At 33.5% G+C, this 22035-nt stretch overlaps 1 protein-coding gene across 4 annotated transcripts in view; it reads left to right on the forward strand.

The window, feature by feature from the left end:
• LOC117168712 (probable inactive serine/threonine-protein kinase bub1) overlaps positions 1 to 22035 on the forward strand; it is a 244950-nt gene that overhangs the window by 97051 nt on the left and 125864 nt on the right. For all 4 annotated transcript variants that reach the window (XM_033354424.1, XM_033354422.1, XM_033354423.1 and 1 more), the window contains 3 exons: positions 7659 to 7818; positions 7891 to 8125; positions 8238 to 9102. In XM_033354424.1, coding sequence (XP_033210315.1) covers positions 7659 to 7818; positions 7891 to 8125; positions 8238 to 9102 — 1260 coding nt within the window. The remainder of the gene's footprint in view (positions 1 to 7658; positions 7819 to 7890; positions 8126 to 8237; positions 9103 to 22035) is intronic.

Below are 22035 nucleotides of genomic sequence, written 5' to 3' on the forward strand. Positions count from 1 at the left end.
AAATTAAAATTCGAAAATTTTTTCTAAAGCCTCCAGGGGACTTCGTTTTCGCACGAAAAAATTTTATGTGCCCTTATTGCATCCGGACCCACAATTGTACACAGATTCTAGGCGCATCTTTTTTATTCTTCTACAAGAACTTTTCGGTTTTTCAGTTTTTTAAATCAGTTTATCCTACGTTTCTAAAATCCTCTAAGTTTAAATTCTTTTTTAATCTCATCAATTCGACTCAATATTTATTGAATTTATTCGATTTTTTACATTTTTTAAAAATGTGTGATGTTATTGAATTAAAAAATGTTGATTTTAAAACATTTTACACTCTTTCGAAATTTTAGGAAATTGTTTGATGTGTTTAAAAATCTTCTTTAATTTTCTTTTATAGCACATTTTTCAAAATAAAAAATCATTAAAAATTTTCACACGATAATTAGGAAAATAATTCTTTTTTTGTAATCTTGTCAGGTCTTCTAATCTTTGAAAATTATTAAAATTTTTCCTGATTTTTTAATTTTGCAAAATTAAGAAAAAATTGACTTTAAAATGTTTCAGATACTTCGACAATTTTTGACGTCTTTTTGAATGTTTTGAAATGCTTTAAAATAATCTCTTAAAATCAAGTTTTCGAAATGACCAATTATTTTAATTATTTCTAGGGACATAAAATAAATTTTTGATCTTCGTGAAAACTTACAAAATTCTTGAAAAATTTTTACAAGCTTTAATTATATTTGAATCCTTTCAAAATTCCTGAATATCTCTTCAACTTACTCAAATTTGAAAGTAGATTTTTAAACCAACATATAATTTAAAAAATTGTGTAACAAAATTGCACAAGTAGGCCTAATAAGAATTATGTTCCTTAATTCAAGATGTGAAAAAATTGACTCATAATATTTTAAATCTTTCCGAGGAATTTTAAGAAAAATAGATTTACCTCCTTGAAATATTTCAGAATTCCTTTAAAGTTTCTAAAGTTTATGTTTGATTTCTTTAAAAATCTAAGTTTATAACAGAAGTTAAGTTTAGAATTCGATTTGAATCTCTTCGATTCTTCTTAATATTTCTTGCGTTTACTCGATTTTGATCTATTTATTATAATCTTACTTAAATTGAAACATTTTGCTTTAAAATATTCTACAGTCTTCTTTTAAATTTTAGTCATTAAAAATTTTCCTACCAATCTTGAAAAAGTGCTGTTTCTAACCTTGTCGGACCTTCTAAGCCTTCTAATCATCAAAAACTATTTAAATTTTTCCTGATTTTCTTTGAAATTCGGCAAAATGAAAAAGATTGCCTTAAAATCTTCAGATTCTTTATTAACCATTTCAAATATAGTTTAAAATGTATTGGAATTTTTTTACATCCATTTTTTAAAATAAAAAATTATATTAATTATTCTTAGAAACCTAAAAGAATTTTTTCATTTTCGTGAAAGATTAAAAAATGCTTTAAAAAATCTTTACAAATTTTTATTATTTTCTAATCGTTTCAAAATTCCTGAATATTTCTTAAACTTACGCAAATTTGAAAGCACATTTTTTAAACAAAAATAGATTTTAAAAAAATGTACAATAAAATTGCGCAAGAAGGCTTGATAAGAATTAAATTCCTTATTTTTTTCTAAATTTATAGAACATAGCAAAATTGCCTGAACTTTCCTTCTCTTGATACCCTGAGAAATTCAGTTTACTTAAAAACTCCTCCAAATAGCCAGTTAGCCGCCGAAAACGAATCGTTAAGTCGAGGGGGCTTGGGCTCGTGATTGTGCATTTTCGGCTCTACACGAGGCTGGCCTACGCAACATGTAGCAGAGCCGACTCACCGACACGCTACATTTGAATGTGTCGCTCCCAGATGGGAGAGTGGGGGGGGGGGGCGAAAAATCCCACGTTCTGAAGACCCTGCGATCAACCCCTCCCTCTACCCTCTTGGGAATCCCTCCCCCCCCATACTTTTTCCACTACCCCCTTCAGCCTCTCCCTTAACTCTTGTGTGCTAAACAGACATGCTTCGTTCTCTACCCCGCCCAGACTTGCTGACTTTAATCTTCTTAACTTCCTGATCTGTTTCTCTATATCCTCGTTATTCAACTCCCCCATCTAATGAAAAAGAAATAATTCCATTTTGTGGTAAAATAAAGCAAGAAACGACAAGAGATAGATCGACAAAAGTTGTGCACCTAAAAAAGAAAAGCAAATTTGTTAGGAATTACTTCGTTGTAGGGCAAGTAGTTTTTGTTTTATTTTTGCAAAACAGCATTGTAAATAAAAAAATTGTATTTGTGTACAAACGATACTAGCTACGGGAATAAGTGAGACAAGATTTATACAACCGAAAAAGGTTAAGAAATTTTTATGAATATTTTTGTTTTGTTTTGGTAGAAAACGTAGTTTTTCTTTTTATCGTAAGAAACAAGGTTAAAAATAAAATAAAACTGATAAAAACACGGCAAAAGAATAAGTATGTTTCAATTTCAATACATATTATGAATTGTAATGATATAAATATATTGAAATGGTACATGTTTCAGCGCAGCTAAGAATAAAATTTAATGAAAAATAAGAAACAAATAATAAAGTAATCATGATAAATACAATTTTTACTTTATTTTGCAATATCTAAATACGCAATTCCAGTCAGAGGTACATAAAAATGTATTATATTTTATTTAAAAGTGTTCAGCATAATGTAGAGAATTTGACATTGTGGGCAAAATCGAGTGCGAAGCACGAGACAAGTGATGAGAGTGTGTTCTCTAAAGCCGAAAGAGCTTGAGCAAAACAGAGTTCACAATCGCAAAATTACAGTTGTCGATCCGTTAATCTTTAATTTTGAAAGGTATGTCTACGAATGTGGATGAAATTCAAAGACCGAGCATGAAATGCGGCAACCAACAGTCGCGCGCCCTAGGTTCGCTTAAACTCTTGAACAAAGCTCTTTTAACAAAAGACAATTCACAATCTCAAGATTACAGTGGTGGATGTTTTTACTTTTAATTTTAAAAGATCTATGCACGAATATGAAAAAAATACGAAGCGAGCCGCGAGCGACGAGAATGTGCCCACGCAGCAGGCAGGTTTTTTTTTTAATTGAAGAACAATTTTCGCGAATACTTTCGGGAATAGGCCTAACATTTTTTTAAATATTACTCTGTAGTAGTTCTCTCGTAGAGTTCTTTTGTTTTGCCATTGCATATTGAGACTAGCACGCTTGTCGCGAATATGGAAACAAAAGCGAATTGCAGTGGACGTGGCGCGGTGTTGCATAATAGGGAGGTCCAAAAATGCATTGCAAAATTATTCTTGATGCTCGTTTTATCAAATGTCGATGTTTATACCGGGAGAATGACTGTATTAAAATACGAAAATTGCTACTTTTCTGAATGTATGTATAGGTAAAATCCATTTGCAGCAATGGGTTTTAGTGCCTGTGGCTCTGGATTATAGAGTTTATTTGCAAATTCCGTAACGTATTGCTTGGAATCCGATTTCTGAGGAACAAACGTATGGTGCAAAGATTGTCTCACTTTTGATATAACCAAGCTGACGGCGCCTCTACTGGGGTACTTAAATATGACTTTTAAAAATTCATCCCTTAAACCTTGCATTAATTTACATAAAAAAGTCAATAAGTCTTTTCTATATATGTAAATGTGACCTCTTTCTTGCGGTACAGGATGACAGTACGTAAAAAGAAGTGAGAATTGTTCTTTGCTATTTGGCTAAATACATTTGAATTCTTCTTCAGTGAAAGAACTCTCATCTTCAAATGGATTTTGATTATTCGCCGCATGCCTTAGTTTTTGCAAAAATATCTGTCACTCTTGTCCTTTTATTACATATGGCCGATTAACTGATTTAAGTCCTTCCAGAATTAACCTCGGGAAGTATCCCTTTTCGTCCAAGTGATGTGAACAACTTCTAACATTATCCGGAAAATAAATGTTACGGAAAAGAAAAGTGGCTACCCTACACTCTATAGACAACCTTTCTACATTTTATCTAGCATTACATACTAAGCAAGATCCACTGGCCGTTTGCGTTAACACATCTAAATTCATTGTACTTGGATCACCTTCTACAGCACGTATTTCATCTGATCTGGATCTGTTACAGTTAATACATAAACTGGATTCATTATTCAATTCAAGAGGTGGGTGTTTGAAAGCATCCCTTCGTGTAATTGCAAGTTGCTATTTATTTTCATCTTCCATGCCACTTATTCGTTGCATTCTCTGAGGATTATATACTACGTTGCATACATAGCAGGCGATCTGTCTTTGAAACGCCATCATTTGTTATTTATACAAAATACAAAATAGAAATAAGTATCTAGTTACAAAGGATGCGATCGGTTACACATAAAACGTTAAGTTACTGAATGAATGCTAAATGTCATCGGCAAAACAACTACATTTTTTTAAAGCCGTATTCATGCATCATACAGTAGTGTTCATGTATGCCTTATTTGATAAAGTAGGCTGTGATTTCAATTTCACTTTTAAAAATATACAAGCAGCCAACCTCAAAGGCAAGGCACACATGAACACTACTGTACATCTCGCTTTGTAGTCTTAAGTTTTACATGAAATAGGTCGTCTTGTTTATTTAACATTTGGAGATAAACAGTTATGTCTATTATGCATTGAATAAGTAATAAACTATGGCGAACCGAGGACAGATAAAATGTTTATATTCTGGTTATTCCAACCATAATGTATTGCTCGCTCAGCTACAGCGATACGGTTTGCGTACCTTACCCATACCATAATTATTGAAGCAATATTACTGCTTCAGCCATATGTTCTAATAGATGTGTCTAAACATAAGATGGCTGCGTCAGACAGAATTTGGTTGGGGTAAATCAACCATACGCATGGCTGTCAACTGCACCTCCCATAATTTCTTTAAAAATTATTTTTTAAAGATACACAGAAAAAATAAAAATAGTCTTTGTTTTATATTGCATTGCAATATTTACACGAAATGGGTTACAAAGTTCTATTAAATTTAAAGGCCAGGTTGACGTAACCTCGATTGAAAGGTAGGGTATACGAAAAACGTAAAATAGTTCTATAAAATCTAAACTTGTAGCTAAAATACAGTCTATATAGAAGAAGTTTTAAAACCAATTTTTCGCCGATAATTAATTTAATCTTTTGCGTTATTACTTTGTACTTTAATATTTGTTCACATGTTCGAGTACACAATTATATTGTATTACACAATGGCTACACTATTAATAATCGCACGCTATGAACATTTTTATTTGTCGCGGGTTCGAACCCTAAATGTTTCGCATTCCTAACGCCTAAAGCCTCGCGGCTAACCTAGTTTCAAGTATAAACAAAAAAATCTGTAATATATCCTACAGCTCTGAAGGACGTCTGCAAATTTTCGCAACCCATTCTATAAAAAATGTTGCGAAGCTTCTAATAACATATTTATAATATAATAATTTTAGAAAAATAACAAATTATTATTGAATATTTTATGCAATTAAAGAAGATTTTAAATAAATTCAAAAATATTTCAAGATATTTTGAAAGATTTTAGAGAAATCAATACATATTTTAAGAAATTGAATCGATTTTAAATGATTTCTAACAATTTACGAAGATTTCAAGAGATTTCACAGGCTTTAAAGAATTCAAGAATATTATATTTTAAAATTACTCAAAAATCTTAAAACTCATTTAAATTTTACTGAAATTCCTTAAAAACTCTTCAAAATTACTTAAAATCTCTTAAATTCTTTTAAAATTTCTTGAACTCTTTTAAATATTATGAAATCTTTTGAAATTCAATTATAAACTTTAAAAATTTTTAAATCAAATAAATCCTGAAAATCTGTTTTAATACTTGAAAATATTTTTAAATTACATGAAGATCCTTAAACTTTTTTGAATTTTTTGAAATTCATTTAAAATGCTTTATAATATTTTAAATTGAAACCAGGCTTAAAATAACGAAATATCCTGTTAATCCGGACCTATTGTATACATAAAATTTAAATATTATTCTGAAAATACAAAAATAAAAGGCAAATAAATGTTAAATAGATAATTTATTTAGAAATTGTTTAATAGAATATTTAATAAATCTTAATCTTGTACAAATTTTGGAATTAGGTATTCAAAAGATTCTTCACTAACCTCATTTGCTATAAAACAAGTCTGAAGACGGCGACTAATGCCGAGTCGACGCGCATTTCACCGGCTCATCAATCTCGCAAAACATGCACGGTAAAATACATCGATTGGTATGGCTGTATCAAGCAAATAGCCGAATGGATAATGAAACACTTAAATGCAGTGTTCTTTCAAATAGATAGATGATAAAAGTATACGTTCAATTTAGCCATGATAGCGAGGCAGCAAATTCTTGTATCTACACTATAATAATTTGATATTTTATTCGTATATCTAATGCTACACTTTTCCCAACTATCATTTCAGGCAAGCAAACTTGCCTTGTCATATTAGGCTTGGTGATTTTCTTATACGTAGGTAATAAATCTCAAATTCGTATGGCTGAGACAGCACAATTTTCTTTCTAATTCAGTTAGAAATTCTCAACCAAACTCGGATTGCCATTAGCCTCAAACTATTTCTTTCAGTGTAGAACAGCTTATAAAACTGCCTTTAATCACCGTTCACTAAAAATCAGGTATTAAGGACAACTACTTAAATTAGTCAAATATGTCACTGGTACTCCATTGCTTAGCGCAATTAATTTCTTTGTTGATATTACTGCCGTTTCGGTTATTTTGTCGTTCAAGTGATCTGCGGACTTGAAAAATAAATCTAGATTATGTACTAATAATAGTTGCACATTAGATAATGCTTTGTTTGCATCTCTCATTCACTCACTTCCTCATTCATTCACTCACTCACCCTCGCCCTCACTCACTTCATTATTTTCACTATTTACATGACTCACTAACTCCTTTGCTCTCTCTTTCTCTCTGTTACTCAGCTACTCAATTACTCAGACTTTCACCTCCTTCCTCTCACTTTTCAAACTCATGTACATATATGTAGTCATATGCATTATGTATATTTCCTTATGCTTGGAGTGTGTACTTAAACGGTTTTCTATCAACATTTAATGCTCTGTAGCGTGAAAACGGCGCATAGGATTAAGTTTCGGCATTAACATATTTTGTTCAGCATGAAAAGACTGTGCCAAATGGCAAAGTTTGAGTCAATTTCACAGAGAGCGATTTTCAATGTATTGTGGTCCTTTCACTTATAGTCTGTCTCACTATGTTAAAAATCGAGTAATATGATCAATTATCTGGTTTAACAATATAAACTGACCTGGTTACGTCCGCTATTCTCATTCGAAAATTCCATATAGCGATCACAGCGTCGTTTAGATTTACGATCCGTATATTGGACATCCATTTGTATGCTTTTCTCTATGAGAAATGTTTTAATATATCTTCTGTCTCTGGTCGTTCAGATACATAATTTGTCTAATTATTTATTATTGAAAAACTACTGTGAATGGATTTGTCATGGCTGATTTTTTTTTCTTAAATTTTATGTGATATATTAAGTTGCTAGGGCTAAATAAGAAGTCCGAAAGTTACAAATGGAAACTTTTAATATTAAAACGTAAACTGAGCATTTTTATTTGAAACATCATTAGGATGACGGTGCCGACCCTGGGGGAAAAAGCTCGAGTATTTTGGATCACGTACCTGTGGAAGAAGCTATACATAAGGAGAATACAATTAAACCTGGACCCTGGAATTCTAGTAGTAAGAAATACCTTCTAATTTCGTCTGCCGTCAAAACATCATTTAAAGGTGAAAATAAAATTTTCGAATAAAATATCAATTCTAAGTATGTTTATTAACAATCCAATTATTCTTTTTTAGTTCACGAAGATCAGTTAGATGACAACTATAACCTAAATAAATTGAGATTATTTCCGAATCATACCCCGTTTTTTGATGGCAGCAAATATCATGAATATCCGAAGGTTCCTGTATATGTATCAGATCCACCAAATCCTAACGTGATATTAAAACCTCACTATCCCAAAGAATTAGTGTACGCGAATAACGTTGATCAAAGTATGGAAGAAATCAGAGCACAGCAGCATCTGAACAGGTATTCAATTTATGTGCCCGTTTTTCCCAATGCTTAATATTTTCAGTTGATTAAAATAAAAACAATCCTAATGTCTATTAATTTCATTTACATTGTGTTTCTCACTTTACAGAAGATCTCAGAGTTTTCAAGTAAATGATCATCTCTCTATAAATACTGAGGTAGAGAATAATTCGGAAGTTTACACGGAAAGACGTGAGCAACCCTTTGAACAGTATCATCATATCGCACAAAGGCACCTTGAACAACAAGAGTTACATCTTCAGTTATACGGAATAGAGAAACAAAAAATTGAAACCCGCAGACTAAAAGCAACGCAACTCGAGATGGAAAGACATCGTAACGAACAGTTGGAACTACAACGGCAGCAAAGAGAAGAATTAGAAAGAATAAGATACGAGGCTGAACAGCTCGAATTCAAAAGACTGGAAGCAGAAAGATTGGAAGCTGAAAGGATTGAGTTACAGAGATTCGAGGCTGAACAACAAGAATATAAGAGATTAGAAGCTGAGAGAATAGAAGTTGAGCGAATCGAGGCCGAGAGAATGGAGGCTGAGCTGAGGAGACAGCAAAAGATGCAATCTTCTAGTTACATGGGTCAACATCAGTCATCTAGTACAGCAACTGAGGAGCACTTGCTGGGTCAGAGTTTAACTGTAAATACGAAGGAAGCTATGTCAGCTGTACAAGAACTCTGGCAATCACCGGAGGGTGGAGGTAGTAGTCCAATGACCAGCAGACCTATGGAACACAGAATGACAGATGCAAGAACAAATCTTGCTTTCAATATACACATGGATAGTTCTATGACGCAACACGTTATGTCAACTAGCAAACATCATCAAGGATTTAGCGTACCAATACAAACCTATGATGACCAGGAAAATAATCAAATCTACCAGGTTCCTTTTTCTAATCAAGATCATGAAACTTTTGGAAGCCACACTGTCCACAATCCGTATCACTATCAAGTACATGTGAGTGAATTATATTTATACAGTTAGAGAATGTTTAGCACTACATTCAGAAATTCGTATTGTGCTGTTTTAAATTTTTACCAATTTTGCTTTAATCCAGAAAATTTTTGAGGAATTGAAGAGACTATGTACGTCTTTCATCTAATTTATCATTAGCTTCGATTCCGTGGTTATGATACCGAAAGGAAATCGCAGGAATATTTCAAGCGAAAATCTTAGGCCGGGTTGTACAAAACTTTAATGAATTATTACTCTATTTAAATGATCTTTTCTCTAAAGATTGACTGAATGATTTGGTTCCTTTTTTATGTTTTAATTTATGGTGGTCCAACCTTCATGATTTCAAAACATAAAAAACAGGTAAGAAAGGTTTGGCTATTATAACGTCTTCATAATATGCTAGCAATTTTGTTCATTTATTTGCATGCGTATATTTATTTGTCGCAACTTATGTATTTATAATTTCACATGAATGTCCTGATGGTAAATCTAAAAATGGAATCTGTTTTTATGCATCCGGCAAATTTTACGAGATACTTACAAAATCTTATGTATTTTGCGCTTGTGAAGGCAAATTTGATACATGAATAAATTAATATATTTTTAGGTTCTGATTCTGTAACTTTTTAAAATTAAAAACAAAAGTTTCTTTTATATTTCAAGCTCTGAATGTCGTCCGTTAATACCCCTGCAGTTTAGCCACTAAAACTTGCTACAGGAAGCCATCTACCCAGATCGTTAGCTAGAATAGATAAGACTAAATTCAGCCACAAATAGGTCTAAGCTGATTGAAAATCGTAAGCAGGAGCTCTTTGTCCGTAAGCAAGTCCGAATCACAAACTTAAAAAAAATTAGCAATTGACGATTTTAAAATAGGGTATTTGGAATCTACATTTTTTTATGATTCCAGGCGTATGCGATTTGTCTAAAAAAGTTTAAAAGTTTACAGGCAATAAATTCGAAAATATATTATTCCATATATTAAGCTTATTGAAATTAAAAATTTTTTAAAATAAATTATAAATGTTTAGAATCGTAAAAGCCGGTTTATTTCAAATATAATATTTTCGAATCGCTAATTGTAAAATGTATATATTAGGATGGCCTAAAAATCACATTTTCAGAAGTTTCAGCAGGCATTTTTGCCAAATCGTTCTCTTAGGTAAATAAATTCATTGTGCACCATATTTGCTCACGGTCACTGACAATGAGGTTATTGGGGGAGTAATAATAAGTTAATAAATCCAAAGCTGCTCTCTGGGTCAAATCTGTAGTTGTAGTTAGGACTTTCCTACTTCAAATCAGGAAACTTTGAAGCCTCAGAGCAAAAGCTAAAAATATATTTGTTTGAAAATAAATAACTTGAGTACAGTTATTTGTTTAAGAGAACGATTTGGTGAATATGCCCTTTGAAATTACTTAAATTTGATTTTTTGGGCCACCCTTGTAATTTTTGCGTATTTACAAATAAAGGGCCCATCTTTAAAATCTATTTCCTGAGTTGCTACAGATAGAAATATCAGAAAAGTGACTGAACCCTGAGATTTCTTGGAGATTTCCTAGACACTTTGTAACAGTAGGGTATATTTTCATCTTTCTTTCACTCTTCTTCTCTTAAATTCTCTTCCCCAATCCCTCATAGTTTTTTCAATTATGTCATCCATTCTTTCCACGTTCCTTTAACTCACAAGATGTTCATATTCTGTTGCAAGCACCCTAATTTTTTTGTTCCTCTCTTCTAACTTTCACACACAATTCTGCCAGTCCTCCATGATCTTCCACGCCCACCATCCACTTTCTGACTACGTCTCCTATATTTTAAATTGGGATAGAAAAAGAGGAATAAATAATAGTAACAAAAAACATAGATGTATGAGTGACACATAAAAAAAGAGTCTATCACTGTGCATTATATTGATTTTATGATCAATCAATATATTCTTTGAGCAGAACCTCAACAGAGAAGTACAATGCATGTACACTTCTCCAGTCATGAAATATGTACGTAAATATGTACAGTATAAATATAAGGTCTGGATGATGTAAGTGCTCATATCAGCGATGAAAATAGTAAAATCAAATCATAGTGGTCCGGTAGAAGACCAAATGCCGATTTGGCATTTGGCGTGAAGTTGTCTAGAAGGAAAGAATTATTGTTCTCGGTGTACATATATAGGTTAAATGTCAAAATGTTATAGAGGATCGCAAGGAAAAGTGGGAAATTTAAAAAGTAAGAAGCAGGGGGTCATTGTTTGTTTGTTTGTTCTAAGGTGGCGGAGGGCCCCGACAGGAGCACACTCTGATGCTCAGGCTATAAAGCACATTGTTTCCTTGTTTCATTTACTCAGTAAACCTTCTAGGAACGTGGATATGTATGAAGCTAAGAGAATGGCAAATGGATAAGGACTACCTGAAGCTGGCTCCTCGACTACGTTATTTTAAATGTAGCAAAGTGTCACTGCTCTATGGTTTTTATCCATACATCATTCTTAAGTTTTCAGATTTACTATCAATCCTCTCACTTCGTCATCGGTTAAATATTCCCTGTAATATGTACAATGAAGTTCTCTTGGAAATATGACTGAGGTATCAATTTCAGATAGTTTAATTTTGATATATTGGATTTTTAAGAATAAAATTTCATAGTTTTTTATTTTCAATCTGCCTGGTAATTGGCTGGTGGAGCCGCTGGATAGGTTCCTTGAATAGTGGCTGGATAAACATGTGGTACAGTTCCGAAGTGTCTTTCTCCACCTATACTCACGCTCACTATTGGTGAAAGTCTGTACATAACCGCTGGATAAGCTCCGACCGACGACACTAAAACGGAAGCAGGAGGCGTAATCTCTTGGCCTCCTGGGTTTGAAAACAGCTAAGCAACAGATGGATATCCAACCTGGGTGCTTGTCGAGCCGTTTGGATGCATTCCTGATGAGCCCGAGAACGTTTTGGCATAATTCTCCGAATATGCATTGGTATTTCCTGACCCTGGATGTGAGATCGCGGGAAAAAGGCTATCTGGCATTATTGTTCGTAGAGAAACTGGCAAAACCCCGGTGAATGTTCCTGAGATTGACGAAACCATGGCATTCCCGGAAGGTCTGGGGAAGTTAAAGGTTGTGGTAATCAAAGACGGCACTGGCACACTATGGACTTTTGGACTCGTGGAGGTGATTGTTGTGGTGTGAGTTCCAATCGGAGATAGTGTTATCATGGCAGCAGTGGTCATAGTATTCAAAAGGTTGTTTGAAGATATAATGGGCACAGTCCTGGTAGGAAGACCTGGGGTTATACCGCTAGACGTACTCGCCCCAGAGAAATTGAGTAGAGAGTTGGCCCCTTCCCCTGGGGATCCGCATGTCGATATAGTGGTGCCATCTGCCAACAGTGTCCCTGGCTGATCCATGGCAACAGCTAAAAAAACCTGTTCTTCGGATGGAAAGCCTCGAAAATACTCTGAAGTTTCTGAAGAGGAATCACAGGTTGGGTTGAGCGCCACCGGGTTTTGTTGTTCACTCCCGGAAGTGATGGAGTCGAAATCGTCGCTACGGCCCCGTGAGACGGCTTTGACTGGTGTCCGTGCGGTCGTTGCTGGTCCTGACAAATCGGGCGTGATAATTCGGAATATTATCCAACATTCACCTTTTCGAAGAAAGGGCCACCACGTTGGGCGCCATAGAATTGACAAGCATTATTTTATTTTATAAGGTAACGGTTCATGTAAATACACAAGGAATGAAACATTTATTCATTGGATCCCAAATTGCGAAAGATCAATCGGATCGTAGAATAAGAGTTCATGATAATTTCTATCGATGTAAAAAAAAAACAAGATTTCGACACACTGTGGCTGGCTGGAACCGGCTGATCACCGACTTCAGCCTTTTGGGGCAAAATACACTTTTTTCGTGGTGGTCACGTGGTCCATCATGTTGACTGGAATGGAATCCCAGATCTTCTTGATGGAGGACCGAGACTTAGGTGAACAAAAAAATCCCTGATCCTCTTTGCAGAGGACCGAGAAAGTAATAAAGAAAGATAGAATCCCAGATCCCCTCCAGAGAGGACCACCTTTACCGGATGGTGATGTATCGACGTATCGATTCATCAAAGATCGCGGCTGGCTCGCGAAAATTCAAACTAACTAAACTTATTGGATTGTAAATTGGGTATTAAGCCGTAGTTAATATAGCGGGCTGTTACAGTCAGCATTTTTTTTTGGTTAGTTGGAAGCTGTTGTTTTGAGAAGCGTAATAGAATATAATTTCAGAGAAATTTAATTGTGTAACAATCTTGCTTGATTCCTGACCAGGCTTCCGCAAAGCGTCGTAAGGACAGCAAGTTTTTCAGACAGTGATTTATAATAAAGGACATTTTTCAATGTAAAGGTTTTCCTATTTTTGTCGTTAGTAAATAAATGTAAATTACCCTCACCTTCCGTAATTAAATTTGCGCTTTTTTCTTTATTAGCACATTTTATTGTCAACCCCCACATCGCTAAAGTGCTTAAGAATATCTTTTGAAAAAGTAAAATGTTCGGTGGCCCCTGAATCCGCCATAAAAATGGCTGACAAACTATTTTCTATATCGTCGTTAGATGTTTTTACTATCATCTCGTTTTCAGTCGTACATGATAAATAAACTTTTTGCTTACCTTCCTCCTTTTTTTGTTGATCGTTCGCCTGGGTTGCAAGATTCGCCATTGGAACATAGTTCGTACCAGTTTGTGATTGGTGACCTTGGTTGCCTCCATTAGAATTGTTTTAATTTCGTTGATTGAAATTCTTGTTGCAATTTTTTCGCCCCCTGTTATTTTTATTAATTACTCCACGCTGGTTGATGTTTCCTGTATACTGGTTTCTTTTGTGTTGTGGTTTAAATGATTGTTTATTGTTAAAGTGTAGTTTTTGATCGTTTCTCCCGTTGTTGTCAACTCGTCGTTTTCCCCCACGCCCTTGAACTGATTTTTTAAGCCTTTGTCAGCAATCAGCTGCTTTATGAGTACCAAATTTGTTGCACTCATAACATTTTTCAAGACCTCGCCCCTTTCTTGGACAATCCTTTTGAAGATGACCATAGGCATCGCATTCATAACATCATTCTTTCACCCATCGTTTTGAACGTGTGGCTGAGAAAGCAGATGGAGTCTTTTTTGAGGTACTTGCGTTGGCTCGACTTGCTTCGGCTTCTATTATGAATGATTTGAAACAATTGTATGTTAACCCTTTACCCATAAGAAGGCAATATAATTGCCTTCTTATGCTAACACTGGTCAAGTTAGTCTCGCATCGTTTGAAATCTTTAAGAATGTTAAGAATTGTCTTTGGATCTTGAATACTTAGGATTTTTGAGTGATATGTAGGATCGATTCGATTAATTAAAATATCGCGAATGCTATGCATATGTTTTTCTTTGATTTGTTTATTTACTCCTTTGGGTGAGGCTATTTTTTCATCGATAATATACAGTAACTTGTTAGCACGCAGTTCCGACTTGAAAAATTCATAAAAATGTTCAAATTTTACTTGGGGACCTAACTTGTAGTCTCTTTTCGTGCTGTTATTTCTATTGACCACTTCAATTCGAATTGCTTTTTTTATCTGACTTGTTATATTTAAATGGCTTGACTGCGCGGCTTGTTCAAATTCGAAAGTATAATTTTCCTGAGTGTTTTTGTTAAAATTGAGTTTCTCAAGTTCTTCACGAAAAATGTTTCGAATCATATCTTCTTGAAGCTACTGTATTTTGAAATTCGAGTGCTTGAGAGTTTACTGGAGGGATACTAACTATTGACATTATTTGTGGTTTTAATTTCTCGACTCTTACTTCTGCTTTCCCATTAACAGTCGTTTCCATTTGTTTAGCTTTCAATAATTCCTTGAATTCGGCTTGAGTTTCGCGCTGCATTTCAATTGTTCGTTTCAGTTTTTCTTGTAAGATAGTGTATTTTTGTGACTGTTTGATGTGTGAATCGGAATTACTTCCTGATGGTTTGTTTATGAACACTCTCGTTTTACTCTTGTTACTGGGACCCGCCTATCCTGAAAGATTATACACATAATCAGCAGGTTCGTTCATTCTAAATTTTGTCCCATCGTCACAGTTAAACTGTTAGTTTCATTATCGTTATATTACTGTTCGTTACTTTCTCGTTGAATTAATATTGGTTATTTATTTATGAAAAATTCAAAATGCTTCACAGTCGTTTTTCTCTAGGTATGATTAATTTGAAAACACGATATTCGTTACACATCAAAAATAATCAAGAAGTAGTCCGAACAATTTCGTCGAATTTACCTGAGCTCTGACCAAGTTCAGAATTCCCTTCAGAACTCACCTTATTGACCGTAGCAGTCACTTGACCATCAATTTTTTTTTGTGAACCGTCGCCGTCTTTTCGGTTTTGCTCGTTGCTTGTCATATTGCATTCTTCAATTATAAATGGATCATTATCATCTTTTAGCAACAAATCGTTTACCATTCGTTCTCATATCGCATTCGTAAAACATTGTAATGCCTCGTTTTATTGTTTGGTAAATTCGAGACCATGCCTTTGAGTTTCGATACCGCACAGCAAGTACGGAAATTCGAGGCAAATCATACTTCCATTCATGCTACTGTTACACACTTCCGTAATGATCCTAGTGAAACAGATCCTCTTCCAAGTGAATACAATCAGGAAAGAGAATCTAATCACACGAGGATTTTCTTATAAATAATAATAATAATAATAATAATAATAATAATAATAATATTGCACATGTGACTAGCATTTTTCCAAAATTTGCTTACTTAGCGTATGCGCTTGTAAACAGTCTTTCTAATTTTTGTGCACCCAAATTTTGTTGTTATCAATCACGTTATTTTTCAACCAGTCGTTTTATAATCCATATCGTAATTATTTCTTGGATTTAATATAGAATTCCATATTTGTTAATTTATTTGTTTAACAATTCGTTTGCTTTTTGCTATAAACAGTCATTTTCGATATTTATTAATTTTTCTTTTTCTTCATTTATATATTTATTTATTAAATGATTATAATCAGTAGTTTATTATAATTTATTTGCTTATTAATAAATCGGCTCGTTAATTCATCAATCAATTTGACGTCAATTATAAACTAATATTCCTTTGATCACAGTCGTTGATTTTTGAGTGCTTATGAAAATATAAAATGTTTCTTTTTTTCAAAATGAAAAATTCAAATACTATATGGTTGATTCATCTCATCGTGCGAGTTCCGTTTATAGTTTTTATAAACACCACTTCGTCGCTCGCTATCGCAAAATGAGTCCCGGCTTGTTCAAACGCGCATTGTCCACACGTCCATTGTCCATTGTTAATATTTAATTCACCAATTCATACGAACAAATCATGCGCTTCAAATCATTCTTTCATGCGTTTTCTTTTAAATATGTACTATACATATTAAACCATTAAACACTCGTTTAGTCAAATAAGAAATAGCACTTACGGCTGACCTTACCAATTTATTAAGACAATTCCTGTATCAAACTTGCACCTTCGTTTCAGTTACAACAGCCAACCGGCTCTCTGGAATTTTCCGTAATCTTTTCACTTATCACTCGCGAAAAACTAATTAAATAGCGCAGTAAAGGTGTCCCTGGAGCTCATAACCAGTCAAGATTGCGGTCCAGGACAATAAATAACAACTTACTTTCTTTATATTAAAGTTTAATTTAAAAACACGTCTTTCTTCTGAGAGAGTACAGGCAGAAAGAATCATATAGATATTTTAGCGCGTGCTTATAATCCAGACTGGGAAGAAGGTTTCACCGAGTACTGTTGCCCTCTTTAATATTCCAACACTAATTAACGAATCTAATTAAAAGTATCGTGAAACGTAGTCGACCAGGATCTTCGTCTCAGATAAAAAATATACCCAAAAAAAGTATCTTGGGAATTTTTGATACATTAGTACAAAATTAAAGCCAATTTCAGTTTCCAATTTTTTTTCCACATTTCTTAAGGTCTCTTCTGGACAATCAAACGGTATTTTAAGACAAATTTTATTATTGACGCGTAAAAAAGAAAAATCACCGAGGAAACGAAAAATGTACGCTTTTTATATAAAAAAATTATAACTTATTTCATTTTCAATATTAAAAAAAAAAATTAACAATGAGTGTGTGAAATAGTACTCTTTAAGGTAGAATTAAGTTAATTAGCCGATGTTGCAAAAAAGGTATTTATTTGAAGAAAAAACTGGGGAAAAGCAGGTGTGAAAATGAAACATCATTACTTACCTATTATCACAGTTTTATGGTAAGAAAAAGTTATAAAAAAGTAATATTCAATACACAAGTACTGACGATGCGTATCGCACATTTGTCTCATGTATAAAGGGCACTGTATCTTAGTCACACATAGCAAAGCGTGAGAGCTTTTGATCTTATTACGCTTCGTTAAAAGTAATTTATTTTTATTATCTGGCAAATATCAGTCTGACATTCATCGATTGTAAGCCAGAGAAGCAGTGCTACTAAGCATGATGTTATATTTGGAAATTTTTATCTTTAGATAAAAATCTCGGGCGAGATCGCGATCACTCCCCAGAGACATGAGTGCAGTGTGTTGATTTGACTTTAATCACTACACTCCTTGGGAAAAATCCTCATTCTCACCCTCCTTAAGAACCCTAGAAGATACGCGTTTCTTCCGAAGAATAAAAGGTATGATGTGAATTCAAAAAGGACCCCGAACAATTTAGATTAAAATCCTGCCCCTGTAAAAATGACGGGTCTAATGTCCCGCTTGAAACTTGAAGATGAGGTGCAGATTTTTCAATAAACTGTGACCAGCACAATCACTGACAATACTAGAAACATTGGTAAAACCAGTCCAGCTAATCAGGGCAACAAAATAGCGCTGTCCTTGTAGTAATAGGCGAAATCATGGCACTGTCCTGGTAATGTAAATACTGTTCGAAATATTGAAGGTGGAAAACAGGTCAGTCAATGAGTACAAGACTGTAGATCAGTCCAATTATCAAAGGAAAAGCCAGTCCAGCTAATAAAGGCAATGTAATGGGACTGCCGTGTCAATGTGAAGATATTTCAAAATATTCAAGGTAAAAGAAATTCTGGACTACCAAAGATCTTGCCAAAGGTCTTACCAGTGTTCCTAGGATTGACAGTGATTGTGCTGATCACAGTTTATTAAAAAATCTGCACCTCATCTTCAATTTTCAAGTGGGACATTAGATTCGCTTGTGGTCATATTTTTCGTGTTCAGCCACACCTATCTCAAAAATTTTTGATTGTTTGGACTAGTACCCATTAGGATTTTTGGATCAGGAGGCTCTGAGCTATATTATATTACAATTTCAGCCAATTTGACCGGAGTCGGATTTTAATGTAAATTGTGCGGTGTCCGTTCACAATTAAGGAAAGAATACTAGCAGGCCAAGGGGTAATTGCAGTTACGCCCCAGAAAGCTATGCATTTTCTCTGAAATAGCTTATTCGAGTCTAACTTATTTATTAAAAGAAAAATTGTATCAAGTTAAGAAAAAGGAGTTTAAAATAAAATAAATGATTAGTCTGAAGCAAATACACTACGACTTCGCTTGAGCTATCAAACAGAAAACACAACTCACTTACAAACAGTCCCTAACGTCGTGGATTGAAGGCCTGTGCACACCGAAAATGTTATTGAACTAACCAGTCTTCTCTTCTCAGGAGCAGAAAATCCAAGCAGCTATTCAATATGAGCCTCGCGACGCGAATATCGAAACGAAGCGTGATTGGATGGCAATTCGAACTCTGTACCTTCAGAACGGGTCTTCGTTCTCTTCGCTTTATGTGGATATTCACCGCGTAAGGTGAAAGGATACTGAGTTCGTACTATAATTCTTATCGTGCGTAATATTCGCGTTTATATATGGTAGGATGAAACTGCACGCAACAACCTGGAAATGGCCGAGAATTTAGTTATGAACGTAGTAAAATTCAAGTTTTCATTGTTTAAATAATTTTGGTCAGTTTAGAAACGTGATTTCTACTTGAACTACAGTCGCATGGCATGTGGGTGTATTTATTAGCTAACTGATTTATTTAACTACCCATAAACTTATTTGTTCACGTGCAACTATCATTTAACGCACTGGACATAACCTAGAAAATTTAATAATTTTACCGTGTAAATGCGAGAAATGACTGCTTTATTTTTATTAATTAAAAAGAGATCTTATAATATGTTTTAAAGAATGTAACGTTTCCTTAGTCTGATTTCTTACATTTTTAAATATGTCTATACTTTATGGGAGAAAGTATTTTTATTATTTTTTCATTGTAAGAAAAATCTTTTGTGATTTTTTTGCTGGTTTACGTTTGATAATTGAACTGATGATATACCAAACATACACAAACAATCATTTTCCCAATTTTTTCAAAATATGGATTTAGCACGTTTTATTAGCTTACTCCTCGTTTATGCTGACTTGGAGCAGTGAATTTTAGAATTTTTATGCTAGTAGTAGTATTTTAAGGAAGAAGTATTTCTTAATTATAATTGAAAAGTTTGATCTATTGTTCAGTGCAAATACATCCTTTCTTAGTTAAAAATTCAAGTACTTGGTTAAAAGTTAAACTCTCTTGATAAAAATTATTTTTTTTTTAAAGATTCATTATTCTAATTGAACATTCATCTGTGTTAGAAAAGTAACTACATTATTGAAAATTAATCTTTTTCACTAGAAATTTAACTATTCCAGTTGAAAATGTAACCATTTTGGTAAAAACGCATTTTTTGTTTTGTTAAGAATTACATTTTTAACAGAAAAATTAAACTATTCTTCTTTCTTCTTCTTTATTCATAATGTTTCCTCAAGGGTTTATATTACTTTCATTCCTTGCAACCGCTTCCATATATATTTTATAAACCTTATCCTTACTATATACAATTATTTACAACTATTTACGTAAAGTCGTATATCTAGTTCCTTATCTCTATTTTCTGTGATAGCGCAATTTAGGACTTATTAATAAACGAGTGAGCGAGCGAACGAAAACCAGAGTGCAAGCGAGAGAGAGAGAGAGAGAGCATGAGAACGCAAACGCATCTTAGTCTACTTAATTTTTACAATGTATTTTTACAATGTATTCTTGCTTAATATTGTTCTTGCATCACAAGAATGTTACTATATTTAATAATTTATTCGAATTTATTATTAATTTAAAGCTAGTTACCATGCTTATTGCTTAATTTATATATTTTTTACAAAAATATTTCCACATAAGTATAAGTGGTCAAAAACCTCTACTTTCCCGTTTCCTTCACCTTGTGTGGTATCTTGCAACATCGCAAAGCGTTCAAAACATCAGTTCAGGAAATTGATCAACTTTGTCGTCATAAAGAAAAATACTATGTTCTCTTCCCTGAGCGAAAAACTACCCAAAAAAACTTGAACAACGTCCATTTTAATTGTGTCACTAAAAGTAATACGTTATTTGCTTAAAATAATGAGAACTGTAAGTAATTTCCAACTACGGTGGCATTTGGTCTCTTTTTTAAAAAAGATAAAAGTTTGTCGTCAAGAACAAACTTTGTCTGATGTCATCTTTATTCGAAAAGCTACCCAAAAAACATTTAAAACGTATATTTCAATTATGCAAACGGTTATAATGAATTATTTTCTGAAAATCAAGATAAATGTAAATAATTTCCAATTTTTGTGACATTTCACTTCTTTTTAAAAACAAATAAGAGTTTTTCGTCAAAATAGGATCTGACCAATTTTGTTCCTGTTTGAAAGACGATCCAAAAAACTTTTAAACATTAATTGCAATTATGCGACCGGAATTTATGCATTATTTTCCGAAAATCATGAAAAGTGTAAACAAATCTGGTAGCATTTGGCCTTTTTACAAAAGAGAGAAGAGTTTGTCGTTAAAATTATGGCCTTATATGTTGTCATTACTGTCCGAAAGACTACCAAAAAACTTTGAAAACATCAATTTCGACCATGCTACCGGAAGTAATACATTATTTTCTGAAAATCACGAGAATTGTAAGAAATGTCTGAATTTAGTGACATTTCACTTCTTTTTCAAAATAGAGAAGAGTTTATCATCTAAGTGAGTCCTTGTAAGTCCTCTTCCAAGTTAAAAAAACATCCAAAAACACGTTTAAAAATCAATTTCAATCATGCGAACATAAGTCATGCATTATTTTCTGAAAATCCTGAGAAGCATAAATAATTTCTTACGTTGGTAACATTTATAGACTTTGAAATAATGGATAAGATTTGAGCCGATCTCTAGAAGAACGGCTTAAGTCGAAAAATGTCGTTTTGAGATCATTGCATTTTAAGAATGTACAGTATTTGATGAGTGGTTATTTTAATTTTGGCGTACTTTATTACGTTTTACTTAAAAGTTATAGTATCCAATAATTAATTGCGATCGGTCGGAGAGAATTAAATATTAAATATTAATATTTAGCTGCGTATTAACAACTAAATACTCAAGCCGTTTTAACGGAGAAGGACTGAAAAAGTCTTCAAAAAGCTACGTAACGTAGTATTTGGTAGGAATGGCTTCTATACCGGCTAAATAAGCTTACCCATTGGTTTGCATTGCTTGAAACTTCACATACACATAATAAAGGCGCGCCGTTCGGCTTAAGCCGTTTTTATAGAGAACGGTTCATTTGTCATAGAAAAATCTAGTATGTTGTCTTCCTGATCGAAAAACTACCCAAAGGCTTGTGAAACGCCAATTCCAATAATGCCACCGGAAGTAAATCATCATTTTCTCACAATCATAAGGAGTGTAAATAATTTCTAAAATTTTCGGCATTTTAGTCCCTTTTTTAAAATAAATGGAAATTTATTGTGAAAATTCGACCGCGTCTGTCGGCATCTCTGTTTGAAAAAATAACCAAAAAACATTTGAAACATCAATTTTAA

The sequence above is a fragment of the Belonocnema kinseyi genome, chromosome 3 (genome assembly GCF_010883055.1).
Source record: "Belonocnema kinseyi isolate 2016_QV_RU_SX_M_011 chromosome 3, B_treatae_v1, whole genome shotgun sequence".
NCBI classification, from domain to species: domain Eukaryota; kingdom Metazoa; phylum Arthropoda; class Insecta; order Hymenoptera; family Cynipidae; genus Belonocnema; species Belonocnema kinseyi.